The sequence below is a fragment of the Emydura macquarii genome, unplaced genomic scaffold, assembly GCF_026122565.2.
Source record: "Emydura macquarii macquarii isolate MOO-44397 ecotype Brisbane River unplaced genomic scaffold, CSIRO-AGI_Emac_v2 contig_587, whole genome shotgun sequence".
Taxonomy (NCBI): Eukaryota; Metazoa; Chordata; order Testudines; family Chelidae; genus Emydura; species Emydura macquarii.
The window spans coordinates 8497433-8518344 of NW_027130724.1; the positions used below are offsets into that span (position 1 = coordinate 8497433).

Sequence of the window (20912 nt, forward strand, 5' to 3'; positions counted from 1 at the left end):
TGCACCTTCACAGATGCAACCGCCAAGCCTGATTGCTTTATGTGCAGCAGGTAGTTTAGTACAAGAGGCAGCGACACCTGCATTGGAGGAGTGCCCTTTTGTAGCGACCATACCAAGAACCTTTTCCATTTAGCCAAGTACACCGCTCTGGTGGATGGCTTCCTACTACCGAGGAGAACCTCCTGCACCTGTTCCAAATACTCTGCCTCCCTTGGATTCAACCATACAGCTTCCACACCATGAAGTGAAGCAACTCTAGGCTGGGGTGACACAATCGACCATGGTTCTGCGTGATCAGGTCTGGAACCAGGGGCAGGGTCATCAGTGTGTCTACAGACATCTGCAGCAGCGTCGTGTACCAGTGTTGCCTCAGCCACACTGGGGCTATAAGAATAACTGAGGCCCCATCTCTCCTGATTTTCAGGAGGACTTTGTGGTAAAGACACTCAGAGCTGCTGATAGGCGGAACGTGAGGACAGCAAACTGGCAGTGGTTGTGTCCTACCATGAACCTGAGAAACCTCCTGTGGGAGGGTATTATTGAGATATGGAAGTAAACATCTTTTAGGTCGAGGGTAGCATACCAGTCCCCCGGATCCAGAGAGGAAATGATTGAGGTTAGGGAGACCAGGCGAAATTTCAGCTTCCTTGTGAATTTGTTGAGATTCCGTAGATTGAGAATAAGCCTGAGCCCTCCTTTTGCCTTCAGGATTAAGAAATATCTGGAGTAAAACCCCTTTCCCCTTAGCTCCTGAGGGACCTCTTCTACCACTCCAGTGCGAAGCAGTTCCTGCACCTCTTCTATGAGAAGTTGCTCATGAGAGGGATATGGGAAGGGATATGGTATGGCCTGAAGAGGATATGGGAAGGAGGGGTGGGAGAGTGGGGTAAAACAAAATTGGAGGGAGATCTCACTTCTACCATGCGCAACACCCATCTGACCGATGTTATTCAGGCCCAGGCATGGTAGAAATGTTGCATAAAGGGGGGGCAGGATCCAGTAACTGTCCTGGAGTGTTGCGCTCGGGTGCACCCTCAAAAGTTTTGTCTTGGCCCTGTGCCTTTGCCAGAGATAGGCGGCTGGGGCATCCTGCTCCTATTGCTCCCTAGAGAAGTCTTGCCGAGGATGCTGAGGATAAAACCTTTGCCCAGACTGAGGATTAAAGTGCATACAGGGCGTATGTAGCCCCAAGGATTTCAGGGTCATCCTCGAGTCCTTGAGGCTCTGGAGCTTAGAGTCCATTTGCTCCAAAAACAGCCCCGCTCCTTCGAAGGGAAGGTCCTGGCTGGTGGATTTCACCTCAGGAAGGAGGCCTGACACCTGCAGCCAAGAACTTCTTCTCATGGCCAGTCCTGAAGCCATAGTCCTTGCTGCAGAGTCACCAGTGTCTAGTGCAGACTGTAATGATGTCCTGGCTATGGCTTTTCCCTCCTCCACTATGGCTCCAAACTCCATTTTGAACTCAGACGGAAGTTGGTCTTTTAACTTCGCCATCATGTCCCATGAGTTGAAGTTGTATCTGCTGAGAAACACCTGTTGGTTGGCGAGTCTCAACTGTAGGCCCCCAGTGGAGTAGACCTTTCTCCCGAACAGATCTAGTCCTTTAGGCTCCTTCGCCTTTGGTGTCAGACCCTGCTGCCCCTGCCTCTCTTTTTCATTCGCTGCAGACACGACGAGCAAATCAGGCTGAGGGTGGGTGAAGAGATATTCATCCCTTGGAAGGGGCAAAATATTTCCTCTCTATCCCTTTTGCTGTAGATGGGATAGAGGTCAGCGTCTGCCACAGTGTCTTTATCGTGGACTGCACCATTTTAATCAGTGGCAGGACTACCCTCAAGGGGCCCTCCGGAGCCAAAATGTCCACCATAGGGTTTATGGACTCTGAAACTTCCTCCACTTGTAGATCCAGGTTTTGGGCACCCTTCTCAAGAGCTCCTGGTGAGCCCTGTTGTCCATGGGAAGCACGGTGGTCAATGTCCTCACTACAGCTTCATCAGGGGAGGAAGACGACCAGGCCCTCGGTCCCCCTTCCGCCTTGGGAATGTTCTGGCCCATCGTGTCTTCCATACCTGGGACCTCCCTACAGGCGTTAGGTGCAGCCTCAGTACCCAGATCCACTTCCTCTCCGGCACCATTTGTTGCACAAACTGTCCTCGGTGGCACCGCCTCCCTGTGCCCACTGGCTTCAGCGCTGCACGACGTAGAGCTGCGTTCCAGGGCGCCAGCCACATGGCTCTCTGAGGTGATCGAATAAGGCCCCCTGGACTGGGACCCTTCCGCTTGATGGTACGCCCACGGGGTCCAAAAGGGCCATTGCTGAGGTGCCTGCCACTGCATAGGTCAAGGTCCAGTGGGAGGTGCTTGCTGTCTACCCACTTTATAGTATTGCCCCTCCGACCTGTCTCTCTTCGAGGCATTGGAGTCCACCTCTGAGTCCGATGACCTGGATTCTGACTGCGGGGACTATGGTGGTGCTGAAGTAACTGCAGCTTTCAAGTGGTGCTGCGATGCTGGCGATCGGTGCCAAGGCAAGGTTGACCAGTGCTTAGATGCGACTTATCGGCACGAGGAGGCTGATCGGTGCCGGTGCCATGGAGAAGGCGAACAGAGATACGGGGCTGACTGGCATCAGGGCAACGGAGATCGATGCCTAGGAGACGGTGACCGATGCCTAGGCGAAGGTGACCTGTGCCGCATCATGGGAGGTTTGCCTCTAGACGGTGCCATGGCTAGCGATGCCGAAGGTCTTTGATCTGGTGCCTTAACTCCCAAGACAGGGGACTGCTATGCCATCATGGCAATGAGGTCCTGCGCCGCCTCAAACATATCTGGCACGGATGGGAGGTCCAGCTCTTCCACCTCGTTCTCCCTCACCAGGGAACTTGCACTTGCCGGGCTTGTAGGTGATCGCTGCAGAGCTGCCATTGATGGTCCGGGGGACTCTTGCGCTGAAGACTCCTGTGGGCATGACGGGCCAGTGCACTCGTCCCAGGGCCGCACTGAAGGTGAGTGCCCCTTGTCCACCCTGTTTTTCTAATGGGGCACTGGCGAATGGGATCGGTGCTGCACAGTCTTTGCCACTGACAATTGTTGGTGCCGAGGCTCCCTCTGTGACGAGGACCTCTTCGGTGCCGGGCCTCTTACTGACGCTGGGGCACTGCGCACCGACGTGCCGGGTCCAGGGGTTGCAGCCGAAGAGCTGCCTCCATGAGGATCTGCTTTAAGCGTGCTGTACTCCACCAAGACGGAGGGTTCGTGATTTGAGATCTCGGTGGCGAGAAAGGAGCAGCCGGACGAGGAAGTGCCCACACAAGCAGTTTATTGAAGCAGCACCCACGCTGTGAGAGTTACAAGTCTTAGACGAGTGTTACAAGACTGCAAGCTGTTGGAAATTAGGCGCTTACCACAATGAGGATGGGGAGGCCCATTCTCCACCCTATAAGCGAGTTGCAACCAGGGAGCCAACCAGCCACATGGCATCCAATAGTACCCCCACGGATCCACGGAGAGCCTCAGGCAGGGCAGCACCCAGGGGTCCCTAATATACTCCTTCCCCGATCCTAGCAATAAGCTCATCGGTTACATCTCAATCCACATGGGGATTGGGCCTTAACACTTGTTATTCTCACTTCTATTGGCAGTTAGCTAGGGACCAATCTACAATAAGCTGCGGTTTAATTGTTATTGCTAGAGCTGGGCCTTAGCTGGTTAAAACTGGTTCTGCGGTCAGCCTTCTTCTGTTTTCATCCCGAGGGTATTTCCTGGCCTCCAGGGTATTTCCAGCTCCTGAGGCCTGGCCTCAGGAGGCCTACGCTTGCTCATAAAGCCTGCTCTTGCTCTAGGGCCTAGTTTTGCCATACAAAGCTGTCCTCGCGTTACAATGCTCTTGCACGCCCTCACGCGCACTCCTCTCCTTACGGCTCCTCAGGCGAAACCCTTTACAGATCTTGCAACGATCTGTTTGGTGTGACTCTCCCAAACATTTCAAGCAAGAATCAAGCGGGTCGCCTTTCGACATAGATCTGTGGCAGGATCCACAGGGTTTGAAGCCTTGGGCCTGAGATATACCCCGGGGAGAGGAGTCCCAGAAATGGGGAGACCTCTTACTGTCACTTAACACGTATCTATTGCTATATAGCTACAATGACAGACTAACTAACTTTCTAACTATTTACAGGAACTGCTAAGGGCAACGGGGAGAACTTGCAGAAGCAAGAAGACCAAAGCTCCAATGACAGTCACGGGCAGTAAGAAGGAACTGGAGAGGCGGTGGGTCGGTGGGCCCCTATATACAGTGCCATTGAAACGCCATTCCAGGGAGTTCCTGCACTGACCTGATGGGTAGCGCTGGGGGGAAAACCTTCCGACGACTGTACATGCAGTGCAGGCACACCTGCTTGGAATCGACATGAGCAAGCACCTGAAGAAAAATTTGTGCATATGATCCCCACTTACTGCTTTTAAAAAATAAAACCTCCTTTTTAAAGAAACTATAGCATTAAATTAATATCTAAAAAGAGGTTGCAGAAAGGTTATTGAAGGTTGCTTTGTGAGCAAGTTGTAACAGCTAAAAAACCAGTTATGTGCATGCTACAGGGGAACTTGGGGCTCATTGAAACCATTGACTTTAATGGTGCAGGATCAGGGCTCAAGCTAAAATAGCTCTGCTGAAACTTCGTTTGCTTTATATTAGAGCATCTGATGATGTTTCTGCACTGAAGACAATGATGAAAAAACAGTTACAAATGAATTATATTACTGTCCCAAACAACGCATACCCACCCTAAACTTAGCGTACTAAGAGTACAGAAAGTTGAATGTTATACAGTTAGAACATTAAAGTTACACTTTATCAGGGCAGATGAGCCATTTCCTGAATCTTTTCCCCTCACAGTTAAGCGTAAATCTGAAGCTGACAAAGTGGTATCTCCCTTTTCAGTTTCCATCAATTAATTTGGAAAAATCTTTTTTTCCCCGTGTGAACAACCATAATAAACAATCATCCTTTGTATATGATTCAGCTTTAAATATTAGATTAGAAGCATCTGAAAAAAATATAAACATGTTGATAAAACACTGACATTAAAAAAGAAATTTGGGGGCAGTCAATTAAGACAAACTGAGGATAGTGGAGTAAAAAACTATTCAAGTATCACTGACGATGCAGTCACTGTTGTACAAGAGTGTACTTTAAAAATATGGATGGAAGATATACAAGAAAGTTGCTGGGAGATGCTTACACATTGTTAAGACAAAAGGCAAGTTGAGGGATCATTATAACTGTTTATGAGTCAATAAAATCTTGCATTGGGGAACCATTTATTTCAGCGACCTTCATTTGCAGGAATGAAACAGATTTTAACCTGCAAAGAACAGCCTTGCTGATTTCATGAATTCTCACTCTGGTTAACCAACTAAAGTTATTTGATTTTTGATGCTTTAAAGGTAGTGTGTTTGTGTTTCCCCATAGCAAGCCTTGTGCTTTCCTCAGTTTCCCTTAGAATGTGATGCTGACAATGCTCTTCCTGTCTTTCATCCATAAAAATCACCTCATCAGCTAATCTTTACTTTAAATAAAAAGTTTGTCCTGATGGACAGACATGTGATATGTGATATGCTGAATAATATCTGGGAGTTAACATTGTAACATCTTACCTTTAGCTGTTGTGATTACTATCGCATAGGCCTTTAGTGGTCCATTTTTTGGCTCAAACCCACTGAATGCAAGTTTAAAGGAGTTGTGAGTGATTGATGCAATACTAGGCTCTTTAACTGGAGCAGGTGGGTCTATAACAAAGAAATATTAATATTAATTAGCATCTCAACACGTGGGAAGGAAAAGACGTGTCAAAGATGAAATATCTATCTTTCCAACTACCTTGGAAAAGTTACAAAGAAAGCCTACCATTTTCTCAGATTGTTGCAATTTGCACATTGGGCAACATCATATAAACCCACATTACTCCGAACATTTTAATGTCACTTAAGATAACTGCTTTACAATCAAGCAAGCCAACAAAGAAATAGTGTTCCATCCTTATAAAAATGTTGTAAGGAAATGAATGTCTATATCATTGATCATACTAGTTCTACATACTTAATACAGACATTCTCACACAACACTTTTAAGAGAGATAAAGTGTCTCTTACAGCTTGAATATTTGTATGTACTGTATAATGCTACACATTTTGCTTTTTGTAACTCAAGAGTTCTTTTTTGGACCTGTAGACTACCCCACTCTCACCCCAAACTTTTTACACTTACCAGTGATACTTGTGTCACATGTTCTTTGAACTGGATGGCTGTCTTTCCCACATGAATAGGTTGTAATGTTAACACTGTAGGAGGTGGAATAATTTAAATTGGTTATACTTTTAATTCCGTTACAGGATGAAAATTGTGCTTCATTGCTCCATGCATCATTGAATGTGTTAATTCTGAAGCCACTGAAGTTGCCATTAGGGCAGCTCCAATTTAGTTCTAACTCAGGCTTTTTCACCGCTGGTGTACAGTTAAATGAAGACACTGATTCAGCATCTGCAAAAGAAGAAAAGAGGTTAAGTAGTGGAACAAACTGGATGTTATCGATTTAATCCATTTAAGATTTACCGGGCAGGAACCCTTGTTTTCATCTGTCTGTGAAGCACCACATATATTTATGGTAGTGTATAAGTAATAAATATTATCTAACACCAATTTCTTTTTATGTTCTCTATTATTTTTCCATTCTCTCTGTCTCTCTCTCTCTCTTCTCTATACAACATACTCAGTCTTCTTTCTTCCCATGGTGCTCTATTCCTTTCTTCTATGATTTACGATGTACATTTTACTATTTTTCTCTGTCCACTTTTCTCTTTTTATGTCAACCTGCCAAACTTTCTAAGGTTTATGAGTTTTGAATGTGTTTGGAAGATTTTAAAAATGCAGGAAAAAGTATAAAGGAAGAAGCAACTAGCTCGAAAAGACTCTATGCCATCCAAAAGGTAAGTGACATTATACTCTTCATGAATGACTGTTCTACAAAGAAGATTGATTGCTGTTATCTTTACATGGCCGAGCATAAAGACGATGGGCTAAAATAAATTCAATCCTGATGAACATCTTCTGATATTCCATTGCAGCTGATGGATGTGCACAGAGTTAAATCAAAATAGAATTTTACCACAAAGGCCTTCAAAATATTTTGATCCCAATTCTGATCTCACAAACACTGGTATAAAACCAGTGTAACAATACAGACTTCAGACAGCAAAGTATAAAATACAAAATATTAACAGTCTCATGTTGTATCCTTTCAATCGCTTCGTCTGTATGTTTTCTACTAACATTCCAACCCTGTAACACCTTATTCCTGCTAGCAGTCCTGATGAAAATCAGTGTAGTACTTGTGTAAGGATCAGTGATGCTCCAAAATCAGGACTTCTGAATGAGAATCTCAGAAGCAGGAATCAGTTTGCCTACATGTTAGTAGGGCACCTAGCACACTTTTGGGTGCTAGATAAGAAAAATCAATTGTTTGCTATCCGATACACAACTAACAAAGCATTTAACTGAAAGAGGAACATATTTTTGTAACTTGCCTGTACAGTTAGATACATTTGTTGGCTTTCCTTCTGTTATTTTATCTCCCGCTTGTGGAAATACCATGAATGTATAAGGGGTGCCAGGGCTTAATTCTCTAATTGTAGCCCCAAATGTAGTATTATCGAGTCTATACGTTTCATTTTGAAATCCATTTCCTTCTGTGATGACTTTGTAAGTGTACTCAGAAGCAGCAGCGTCACTGTTTTGCCAGCTTAAATTCATTTGTGTTGTGCTGACATATATAACTTGGAGATCAAGCACTGGACTGGGTTCTATTGAAAAAAAGATATATTAGTTAATAGCTGTGCAGAAAGACTCGCTGAAAGAAAGACACAACAGTAAAACACAATCGGTTCTAATTTGTAAATCTTCCCTGCATGTTGCCTAATCCATACTTTAAAACTGAAGTTTAAATATACAAACTGATTACTATCTTGCTTATAAAATGGCATAAGTCAGGAATAACTATTGAAATCAGTGGAGTTATAACACTATTAGCAAGGTCAGATACAAACCCAAAAAGGTATCACTATTCACAAAGATATAGATGCAAACAGGTGCTTTGTGAGTGTGACACAAAGGCACATTAGTGGTTCGCTCCTCTGTGTCAGCAACTCTTGCCAGACCTGACATACTCACTACATCTAATGTACTGTTGTCATAATATGAATCAAAAAGGTGTTGTGTAAGATATCACATACAAACCAATAACACACTGGTCTTGAAAAATTGTTGTGTAGTGTACATAGGGGGAGTGTGCAAAAAGTTATAAATGTGTGCTATACTTATACTCTTAAACTATGTTTTGCAAGCAATATCTAAGCACAATCTGCCCTAGACGAAGGAATGTTTATTGTCTTGTCTGACCAGCCCAGCCATCAGGCAGAAACAATGAATGTACATTCACTTGCAAGGTAAACAAAGCCATCAGGAGAGCAAGTGGGGAAAGATCACCACTTTATTTCCACAGAGGATGGAGATTACATCCCAGGAAGCCTTCCTGCCTCTTGAAGCACGGTCGGTCAACTTCGGGATGATAAAAGGAGAGAGAAAAAGCCATTATGGCAACCTTCCCCTGGACTGAGCATCTGAGGTCTGTGAAGGATCCTGGCCAGAAAGTCTGGTCAGCCATGCTGAAAGAGAGACTGGGTGAGAAACACTCCTTTGAACAAGAGAGTCTGATTTGCTAAATCAGGTTTTAGTCTTAGGAGCACATTTTACTTTTGTTCGCTTGTAACACTTTCTTTCTTTATTCCTTCGACTTCATATTACTTAATCCTTTTGTTAAATACATTTGTTTTACTTTTACTATACACCAATTCAACGTACTGATTGAAGGGAAGGGCGAGTTAACCCCAGTAAGCGAACAGGCTGCATTATAGTGACTCTTTAAAGGAGCAACAAACTACTTCTGTGACTGTGATGTCTCTGGGGAACTTAGGAGTTAGCGTTCACTGTATGTTACATGCCAAGCAAGGCTTGGATTGGCAGAGTCCCGAAGAGTTTGATGACAAGACAGACCAGCTAGTACACCAGGGAATTGTCACAGCTTAGCAGTACCAAAACTCACTTGTAGAGGCTGTGGGAGTAACACACTGACTCATAATTCTGGGAACCCCAGAAAATTGTCACAGTGAGATTTATTAAAGTGCTTAACTGGGAATGCAACCCCCATTGGGAGCTAGGCACCTAACCAGCTCAGATGCTTTTGTAAATCCCACCGGACACCTCTTTGCCCCTGGAGGTAGGTGAATACATTAGTAAATCTGGCTCCGTGTTTCTTGGTTGTGTATACAGATCATAATATTTTATGTTATCCAGTTACATGGGTTCCAGGAAACATTCCCATTATCACTGTGACCTTGACAAATTCTGAACTATCCTAACACCAACAGTAGTGAGAAACACAGGAGACATGAAACACTTCATCCTCACAAATAGTATCTGACAATGCTTGGACTTTCCAACAGTGTGCAAAAGTACAAGAGAAACATGTCAGCTAGCTACAATTTAATAGACATAACAAAATGCAGTTAATTCATTTGAGATAAACACTAGTTGAGCTAACTTTCCAGAGAAAGGATCTATTTCAGGTTAAATCGGTTACTAGTTTATTGATTCTTTCTAGGGAGTGAAGTAAAACAAACCAAAATAAATATTTTTTTTGCAAATCTACATAATAAGGTATTTTTGATTCCCTGATTGGAGTGTGAATGAAAACTGTTAACACTTTGTCACTGACACCAGGGATAAAAGCATGTGAATTATTCGCAAGAAAACTAAGAATGTAAATTTGGGCATGTATATGACTGGGAAAGGCCTTCAGCTCCCCTGCAAGCTGTTTGCAGTGCTCAGGCAGGGCACAGCACCTGAAAATCTCTCAAAATGGGGCATTTTTGGATCGTCCTGTTTTAGGGAAACTCCTGGGGGGATTAAACTGGGATAGGTGTCTCCATGATACCATTCCAGTGCCCCATCTACCCACATTTCCCTTCCAAGTGTAGCAGTATGACAAAGGTCTCGCACTCGAGTTATCCCCAGTTGGCAAAGTGCTTCACAGAGACCTATACTGCCAGAGAGATTTAGGCACAGATGGTAAAAGGTACTTAGGCACCTAAAGATGAAAATAGATGCCTAATGGGATTTTTAAATGCACCTCTAGAAATCCCACAAGGCACCTAACTGCATCGCTAGGTGCCTGATTTACCTTTGAAAATCAGGCCCTTAGCACAGACCTTCGGCTGCTCTAAGGTATGGTGGAGCTGAACTGGCCTCCACCAGCCTCAGCATTCGAAGAGCAAAGAAGTATCTTACTTTATGTCTACAGGTGGAGTTGGACGCATAATTCCCAGATCAAGCAGACATATTAATGCTAGGTTTCATTGAGCTAGCACCCTAATAAACAGTGGGTAGTCATGGCAGCACAGGTGGAGGAATGGGCTAGCCACCCTGAGTACATATATATCTGAGACCAAAGGCACACAATCTGGACAGCTAGCCCATCCCACCGCCTCACCACTTAGGTTACTCTATATTTAGCATGGAAGCTTCTCTCCTTAAGCTGGGATTCACACATACCGAATTTCAAGTGTAGCTCTATTCTTAGTGCCACCACCCTTTTGATTCCTGCTAAGCACAACTTGGCCAGACCTAAGCAATTGGCCAATGGTGAATACTACATTGGTCCAATTCAAGAATATGATTTAGAATGAAAAACAGGCTAATTTCTAATCAGTAACTATTATTCTAACAGAAATGTAAAGTCCAGGACACAAAAGAGAAGGTAAGACGACAATATGGAGTATTTTTATTACATGAACAAATGCATGTACCTTCGGGTGAAGAGGTAAAAGAGATAAGAAAGAGTGCCGGTATTTAAATGTAAGCAACATGTACTGTGTATTTCTATTACTTACTTGTATAGATGCGTCTGACTGTTGAGTTTCCCTCAGTCTGATTATCCGCTGCTAGTGGAAATATTGTGAAGTTATAAGGGGTACCAGGTTGTAAATCCACAATTACAGCACTTTTGTTTTGGGAGGTTTGATTCCGACGGGCAGAAATTCCATTCCCATCCGTGAATATCAAGTAAGTGTAATTGGGAGCAGCAGTGTCATTGTTTTCCCATGTTAAGGTCACTTGATGTGTGCTGATACTTTCAGGCTTTATGTCGAACACTGCACTGGGCTCTGTTTGGTGAAAAACAAAACAAATACATTTTTATATATAGTAGTATTTAGGAAAACTTGTAGCACCTATCCTTAGCAAATTCTTAAACATTATTAAATAGACATTTAGGGGGAAAATGTACTTATAAAATAACATGTACATTTTAAATACTTATTTGTTATGTGCTTGTTCTGTACGGATTTTCTTCCGTCTCATTATCTGCCCTTGAAGGAAATATTTGAAACATATTCATAGTATCCGGCGCTAAGCCTTTAATTTCAACATTTCTGACTTGGAATGTTTGGTTCTTAGCACAAAAAGTGTTATTTTCTGGAATGATGGCAATCTTATAGGTGTACACCGAAGAAGCAATATCATTATTTTGCCAAGTTCAAATTAATTCTGTTGTACGAAGACTTGTAACTTGAATGTTAAAAACTGAACTGGGAGCTGTTGAAGGAAAAATACATTTATTGATACCAGAACAAGAAAACTTTCCAAAAAAGAAAAACACCATCTAAGAAAAAAATAGTGCTTCTATTTATCAATATAATTCTGAAAATTTATCTCTTTCCATTTCCTAATGCATAATAGTCATATGGCAGCTACAATGCATCATTTGGTTTCCTGTCCATGTTATACATCAGTCACAGTGTTGTAGTTGCAGTGTTGAAGTCTAAAAAGGGTTCCTGGGTTTTTTTTTGTTTTTTTTTCCATTTGTGTTACCACGGCATGAAATGTATTTATTTATCCTTTCCATGGTACAGGGCAAGAGGGCATGTAATGAAATTTAAAAAGAACATATTAGAATTGGATATAAGATACTGCTCTCTAAATGCAACATAGTTAACTAGCAGAATCACTGTTAAACAATAAAGCAAATAGGTTTGTAAATTTCCAAGAACACTTTTCACATTTACACTAATAAAAATGCACTTGTCACATTACCTGAGATAAAATTACAATGTGCCCATTCTGCGGGTGGGCCCATTTTTTGTTCTTCCCTTTTTCATGTTCGAGCGAATGTGAATTTATTCCACTGCTATATTGAGTTTGTGTTATTTAAGCTGCTGTGAATCCCTATATATCTGTGCAGGTTAACCCAGTATGGAGGATCTGCTAGACTAGCTTCTACATACAAAGTAATTTTTTAAAAAAGGATGTGTTGCATTATATATCAATAGTAGCAAGAAAATTCAGAATGTAAATTTGTGTGTGTATATGACCGGGAGAGATCTTCAGCTCCCCTTCTAGAGGTTTGCCGTGCTCAGCCAGGCCACAGCACCTTGAAAGCTGTCAGAATGGGGGATTTTTGGATGGCTCTGGCTTAGGGAAATTCCTGGGGGGATTAAACTGGCATGGTGTCTCTATGCTACCAATCCAATGCCCCACCTGCCCCCATATGCCTTCCAAGTGTAGCAGCATAACAGAGGTCTCACACTCAAGTGATCCCTAGCTGGCAAAGTGCTTCATAGGGACCATTACTCCCAGAAGGATTTAGCGCCCTATGTTCAAAGATATTTAGGCACCTAAAGATGCAGATAGATGCCTCATGGGATTATTAAATGCACCTTTAAAAAATCCCACTAAGCATCTAACAGCATCGCTAGGTGTCTGATTTACCTTTGAAAATCTGGCCCTTAGTACAGACCTTCAGCTGCTCTATGTTATGATGGAGCTGAACTGGCCTCCACTAGCCTCAGCATTCAAAGAGCGAAGAATTATCTTACCTTATGTCTACAGGTGGAGCTGGACGCATAATTCCCAGATCAAGCAGACATATTAATGCTAGCTTTCATTTAGCTACCAACCTAATAATTAGTGGGTAGTCATGGCAGCACAGGTGGAGAAATACCACTCTCAGAACAGACCTATCCGAGACTATAGGCACACACTCTGGACAGCTAGCCCATCCTGCCGCCTCATCACTTAGGCTACTCTATTTTTAGCGTAGAACCTTGTCTCCTTGAGCTGGGATTCACACACACACCCAGTTTCAAGTGTAGCTATACTCTTAGTGACATCACCCTTTTGATTCCTGCTAAGCACAACTTGGCCAGACCCAAGCAACTGGCCCATGCTGAATATTACGTTGGTCCAATTCTGAAAGATTTTAGAATGAAAACAGGCTAATTTCTAATCAGTAATTTGCTGATCTCACATGCATTCACAGCCAAACTATTATTCTAACAGAAATGTAATGTCTCTGATGTAAGAAGAGGCAAGATGACAGCATGGAGTGTTTTTATTACATGAAGAAATACAAGTACATTGGGAGGAAGGAGTAATAGACAAAAGAAAGACTGCCAGTATTTAACTGTAAGCAACGTGTACTGTGTATTCCTATTACTTACTTGTATAGATGCTTGTGAAGTTTGGGTCTCCTTTAGTCTGGTTATCTGCTGCTATTGGAAATATTGTGAAGTTATAAGGGGTACCAGGTTGTAAATCCACAATTACAGCTCTTTTGTTTTGGGAGGATTGATTCCTAGTAGGAGAAATTCCATTCCCATCCGTGAATATCAAGTAAGTGTAATTGGAAGCAGCAGTGTCATTGTTTTCCCATGTTAAGGTCACTCGATGTGTGCTGATACTTTCAGGCTTTATGTCAAACACTGCACTGGGCTCTGTTTGGTGAAAACGAAAAGAAATACATTTTTATATATGTAGTAGTATTCAGGAGAACTTGTAGCACCTACCCCTAGCAAATTCTTAAACATTATTAATACATATATTGCGGGGAAAGGTACTTATAAAATAGCATGTACATTTCAAACACTTATTTGTTATGTGCTTGTTCTGTATGGGTATCTTTCCATCTTATTATCTGATGCTAAAGGAAATATTTGAAACGTATTCAGAGTACCCGGCTCTACGCCTTGAATTAAAAGGAACATATTAGAATTGGATATAAGATATTGCTCTGTAAATACAACACAGATAACTAGCAAAATCACTGCTAATAAAGCAAATAGGATGCAAGATTCCAAGAACACTTTTGACATTTACAGAAATAAAAATAGCATTTGCCACACTATAGGAGATATAGTTACAATGGGCCTATTGGGCAGGTGGGCCCGTTGTTCGTTCTTCGAGAGAATGTACATTTATTTTACTGCTACAATCAGTTTCTGTTGCTTAACCAGCTGTGAATCCCTATGTATCAGTGCAGGATACCCCGCTGTGGAGGACCTTCTAGACTAGCTTTTACGTACAGTGTAATTAAAGAAAAAAAGAAAAGAAAAAGGAGGTGGTGTTGCATTACATATCAACATTAGCAAGAAAACTCAGAAAGTAAATTTGTGTTTGTATATGACCGGGACAGACCTTCAGCTCCCCTGAAAGCTCTTTGCAGTGCTCAGGCAGGGCCCAGCACCTGGAAAGCTGTCATAATGGGGCATTCTTGGAACCCCCTTTTTTAGGGAAGCTCCTGAGGGGATTAAGCTGGTATAGGTGTTTCTATGCTACCCATCCAGTGCTCCACCTGTCCCCATATATCTTCCATGTGTAGCAGTATGACAGAGGTCTCGCACTCAAGTGATCCCTAGCTGGCAAAGTGCTTCATAGGGTACTTTACTCCCAGAGGGATTTAGGGCCAGACTGTCAAAGGTATTTAGGCACCTAAAGATGCAGATGGATTTTTAAACGTGCCTTTAAAAGTCCCACTAGGCACCTAACCGCATCGCTAGGTGCCTGATTTACCTTTGAAAATCTGGCCCTTGGCACAGACCTTCGGCTGCTCTAAGGTATGGTGGAGCTGAACTGGCCTCCACCAGCCTCAGCATTCGAAGAGCGAAGAGGTGTCTCACTGTATGTCTACACTTGGAGCTTGACGCATAATTCCCAGATCAAGCAGAGATATTAATGTTAGATTTCATTGAGATAGCACCCTCATAAATAGTGGGTAGTCATGGCACTACATGTGGAGGAATGGACTAGCCACCCTGAGTACACGTATATCTGAGACCATAGGCACACACTCTGGACAGCTAGCCCATCCCACCATCTCACCACTTAGGCTACTCTATATTTAGCATGGAAGCTTGTCCCCTTGAGCTGGGATTCATACACACACCCAGCTATACTCTTAGTGACATCACCCTTTTGATTCCTGCTAAGCACAATTTGGCCAGACCCAAGCAACTGGCCCATGCTGAATACTATATTGGTCCAATTCTGAAAGATTTAGAATGAAAAAACGGGCTAATTTCTAATCAGTAATTTACTGATCTCACATGCATTCACAGCTAAACTATTATTCTAACAGAAATGTAATATGTCAGATGTAAGAGGAAGCAAGATGACAGCATGGAGTGTTTTTATTTCATGAAGAAATACATGTACATTGGGATGAAGGAGTAATAGGGAAAAGAAAGACTGCCAGTATTTAACTGTAAGCAATGTGTACTGTGTATTCCTATTACTTACTTGTATAGATGCTTGTGAAGTTTGGGTCTCCTTTAGTCTGGTTATCTGCTGCTATTGGAAATATTGTGAAGTTATAAGGGGTACCAGGTTGTAAATCCACAATTACAGCTCTTTTGTTTTGGGAGGTTTGATTCCTAGTAGGAGAAATTCCATTCCCATCCGTGAATATCAAGTAAGTGTAATTGGGAGCAGCAGTGTCATTGTTTTCCCATGTTAAGGTCACTTGATGTGTGCTGATACTTTCAGGCTTTATGTCGAACACTGCACTGGGCTCTGTTTGGTGAAAACAAAAAGAAATACATTTTTATATATGTAGTAGTATTCAGAAGAACTTGTAGCACCTACCCCTAGCAAATTCTTAAACATTATTAATACATATATTGCGGGGAAATGTACATTTAAAAGGAACATGTTCCTTTCAAATACTTACTTGTATATGTGCTTGTTATGTTTGTGTGTCCTCCAGTCATATTATGTGCTGCTAATGGAAATATTTCAAATGTATAGTGGGTACCAGGCTGTAATTTTCTAATTACAGCATTTGTGGTTTGGAATGTTTGCATCTTAGTACGAGAAATGTTATTTTCTTGGATGATGATGATCTCATAGGTGTACAGAGAAGCAGCAGTATCATTAATTTGCCAGGTTAAATTTAACTCTGTTGTACCAAGATTTGTAACTTGAATGTTAAAAACTGAACTGGGAGCTGTTGAAGGAAAAATACATTTATTGATACCAGAGCAGGAGTACTTTTAAAAAAGAAACACATGATATAAGAAAAAATAGTTCTTCTATTTAGCAATATAATTCTGAAAATTTATCTCTTTCCATTTCCTAATTCATAATAGTCATATGGCAGCAACAATGCATCATTTGGCTTCTTGTCCATGTTATACATCAATCACAGTGTTGTAGTCTAACAGGGTTTCAGGGTATTTATTATTATTATTTTTATTGCCATGGCATGAAATGTATTTATTTATCCTTTCCATGATACAGGGCAAGAGAGCATATCATGAATTAAAAAGGAACATATTAGAATTGGATATATCATTTTTTAAATGCAACATAGTTAACTAGCAGAAGCATTGCTAAACAATAAAGTAAATATGTTTGTAAATTTCCAAGAGCTCTTTTGACATTTAAACAAATAAAAATGGCATTTGTCATACTACCTGATATACAATTACAATGGGCCCATACGACAGGTGGGCCTATTTTTTGTTCTTCCTTTTTTCATGACTGAGCGAATGTGAATTTATTCTACTGCTATAATGAGTTTCTGTTGTTTAGCCTGCTGTGAATTCCAATACATCTGTGCAGGTTACTCCACTATGGAGGACCTGCTAGACTAGCTTGTATCTGCATGGAATTTTAAAAAAAGGAGATGGTGTTGCATTACATATCAACATTAGCAAGAAAACTCAGAAAGTAAATTTGTGGTTGTATATGACCGGGAAAGACCTTCAGCTCCCCTGAAAGCTCTTTGCAGTGTTGAAGCAGAGCACAGCACCTGGAAAGCTGTCATAATAGGGCATTTTTGGATCCCCGTCTTAGGGAAGCTTCTCAGGGGATTAGACTGGCATGGGTGTCTCTATGCTATACATCCAGTGCCCCATCTGCCCTCATATCCCTTCCAAGTGTAGCACTATGACAGAGGTCTCGCACTCGAGGGATCCCTAGCTGACAATATGCTTCATAGGGACCATTACTCCCAGAGATATTTAGAGCCAGATTGTCAAAAGTATTTAGGCACTTAAAGATGCAGATGGATTTTTAAATGTGCCTTTAAAAGTCCCACTAGGCACCTAACCGCATCGCTAGGTGTCTAATTTACCTTTGAAAATCTGGCCCTTAGCACAGACCTTCGGCTGCTCTAAGGTATGGTGGAGCTGAACTGGCCTCCACAAGCCTCAGCATTTGAAGAGCGAAGAAGTGTCTTACTGTATGTCCACACTCAGAGCTGGATGCATAATTCCCAGATCAAGCAGAGATATTAATACTAGCGTTCATTGAGGTAGCACCCTCATAAATAGTGGGTAATCATGGCACTACATGTGGAGGAATGGACTAGCCACCCTGAGTACACACATATCTGAGACCATAGGCACACAGTCTGGACAGGTAGCCCATCCCACCGCCTCACCACTTAGGCTACTCTATATTTAGCATGGAAGCTTGTCTCGAGCTGGGAGCCACACACACCCAGTTTCAAGTGTAGCTATACTCTAAGTAACATCACCCTTTTGATTCCTGCTAAGCACAATTTGGCCAGACCCAAGCAACTGGCCCATGCTGAATACTACGTTGGTCCAATTCTGAAAGATTTAGAAGGAAAAATGGGCTAATTTCTAATCAGTAATTTGCTGATCTCACATGCATTCACAGCCAAACTATTATTCTAACAGAAATGTAATGTCTCTGATGTAAGAGGAGGCAAGATGACAGTATGGAGTGTTTTTATTACATGAAGAAATACATGTACGTTGGGATGAAGGAGTAATAGACAAAAGAAAGACTGCCAGTATTTAAATGTAAGCAACATGTACTGTGTATTCCGATTACTTACTTGTATAGATGCTTGTGAAGTTTGCGTCTCCCTTAGTCTGGTTATTTGCTTCTATTGGAAATATTGTGAAGTTATAAGGGGTACCAGGTTGTAAATCCACAATTACAGCACTTTTGTTTTGGGAGGTTTGATTCCTAGTAGGAGAAATTCCATTCCCATCCGTGAATATCAAGTAAGTGTAATTGGGAGCAGCAGTGTCATTGTTTTCCCATGTTAAGGTCACTTGATGTGTGCTGATACTTTCAGGCTTTATGTCGAACACTGCACTGGGCTCTGTTTGGTGAAAACGAAAAGAAATACATTTTTATATATGTAGTAGTATTCAGGAGAACTTGTAGCACCTACCCCTAGCAAATTCTTAAACATTATTAATAGACATTTTGGGGGAAAATGTACTTATAAAATAACATTTACATTTCAAATACTTATTTTTTATGTGCTTGTTCTGTATGGGTATCTTTCCATCTTATTATCTGATGCTAAAGGAAATATTTGAAACGTATTCAGAGTACCCGGCTCTAAGCTTGGAGCTTGACGCATAATTCCCAAATCAAGCAGACATATTAATGCTAGCTTTCATTAAGTTAGCACCCTAATAAATAGTGGGTAGTCATGGCAGCACATGCGGAGGAATGGGTTAGCCACGCTGTGTACACATATATCAGAGACCATAGGCACACACTGGACTGCTAAGCCCATCCCACCGCCTAGGCTACTGTATATTTAGCATGGAAGCTTGTTTCCTTGAGCTGGGATTCTCACTCTCACTCTCACACACTTTCAAGGGTAGTTATACTCTTAGTGACATCACCCTTTTGATTCCTGCTAAGCACAACTTGGCCAGACCCAAGCAACTGGTCCATGGTGAATACTACGTTGGTCCAATTCTGAAAGATTTAGAATTAAAAATGTGCTAATTTCTAATCAGTAATTTGCTGATCTCACATGCATTCACAGCCAAACTATTATTCTAACAGAATTGTAAAGTCCGTGATGTAAAAGAAGAGGCAAGATGACAATATGGAGTGTTTTTTTTACATGAAAAAATACATGTACATTGGGGTGAAGGGGTAATAGAGAAAAGAAAGAATCCCGATCATAGAATCATAGAAGATTAGAGCTGGAAGGGACCTCAGGAGGTCATCTAGTGTAACCCCCTGCTCAAAGCAGGACTAACCTCAGCTAAATCATCCCAGCCAGGGCTTTGTCAAGCCGCAGCTTAAAAACCTCTAAAGATGGAGATTCCACCATTTCCCTAGGTAACGCATTCCAGTGCTTCAGCACCCTCTTAGTGAAAAACTTTTTCCTAATATCCAACCTAGACCTCCCCCACTGCAACTTGAGATCATTGCTCCTTGTGCTGTCATCTACTACCATTGAAAAAATCCTAGCTCCATCCTTCGTGGAACCTCCTTTCAGACAGTTAAAGGTCGCTATCAAATCCCCCCTCATTCTTCTCTTCTGCAGACTAAACAAGCCTAGTTCTCTCAACCTCTCCTCATAAGTCTTGTGCTCCAGCCCCTTAATCATTTTTGTTGCCCTCCGCTGGACTCTCTCCAACTTGTCCACATCCTTTTTGTAGTGGGGGGCCCAAAACTGGACACAATACTCCAAATGCAGCCTCACCAATGCCGAAGAGAGGGGAATAATCACTTCCCTCGATCTGCTGGCAATGCTCCTACTAATGCAGCCCAATATGCTATTAGCCTTCTTGGCAACCAGGGCATATTGCTGACTCATATCCAGCTTCTTATCCACTGTAACCCTCAGGTCCTTTTCTGCAGAACTGCTGCCTAGCCTGTCGGTCCCCAGTCTGTAGCTGTGCATGGGATTCTTCTGTCCTAAGTGCAGGACTCTGCACTTGTCCTTGTTGAACCTCATCAGATTTCTTTTGGCCCAATCCTCCAATTTGTCTAGGTCACTCTGCATCCTATCCCTACCTTCCAGGGTATATACCTCTCCCCCTAGCTTAGTGTCATCTGCAAACTTGCTGAGGGTGCAATCTACCCCATCCTCCCGATCATCAATGAAGATGTTGAACAAAACCAGCCCCAGGACCAACCCCTGGGGGACTCCACTTGTTACTGGCTGCCAGCTAGACATGGAGCCATTGATCACTACCCGTTGAGCCCGATGATCTAGCCAGCTCTCTATCCATTTTATAGTCCATTCATCCAACCCATACTTCTTTAACTTGCTGATAAGAATACTGTGGGAGACTGTATCAAAAGCTTTGCTAAAGTCAAGGTATATCACGTCCACCGCCTTCTCCACATCCACAGAGCCAGTCACCTCTTCATAGAAGGCAATCAGGTTGGTCAGGCATGACTTGCCCCTGGTGAATCCATGTTGACTGTTCCTGATCACCTTCCTCTCTTCCAAGCGCCTTAAAATGGATTCCTTTAGGACCTGCTCCATGATTTTTCCAAGAATTGAGGTGAGGCTGACCAGTCTGTAGTTCCCTGGATCCTCTTTCTTCTCTTTCTTGAAGATGGGCACTATATTTGCCATTTTCCAATCATCAGGGACCTCCCCCAAATGCCACGAGCTTTCAAAGATAATAGCCAATGGCTCTGAAATCACATCAGCCAACTCCCTCAGCACCCTCGGATGCATTGCATCTGGCTCCATGGACTTGTGTATATCCAATCTTTCTAAATA

General features: G+C 42.4%; 1 protein-coding gene across 1 annotated transcript in view; it reads right to left on the minus strand.

Annotated features, from left to right (window-relative positions):
* Positions 1 to 20912, minus strand: part of PTPRJ (protein tyrosine phosphatase receptor type J) — a 122706-nt gene that overhangs the window by 22869 nt on the left and 78925 nt on the right. The window contains exons 6-13 of the mRNA XM_067540634.1: positions 18252 to 18524; positions 16113 to 16388; positions 15683 to 15955; positions 13609 to 13881; positions 11002 to 11274; positions 7582 to 7857; positions 6266 to 6538; positions 5656 to 5787 (exon numbers count right to left, since the gene is read on the minus strand). Coding sequence (XP_067396735.1) covers positions 5656 to 5787; positions 6266 to 6538; positions 7582 to 7857; positions 11002 to 11274; positions 13609 to 13881; positions 15683 to 15955; positions 16113 to 16388; positions 18252 to 18524 — 2049 coding nt within the window. The remainder of the gene's footprint in view (positions 1 to 5655; positions 5788 to 6265; positions 6539 to 7581; positions 7858 to 11001; positions 11275 to 13608; positions 13882 to 15682; positions 15956 to 16112; positions 16389 to 18251; positions 18525 to 20912) is intronic.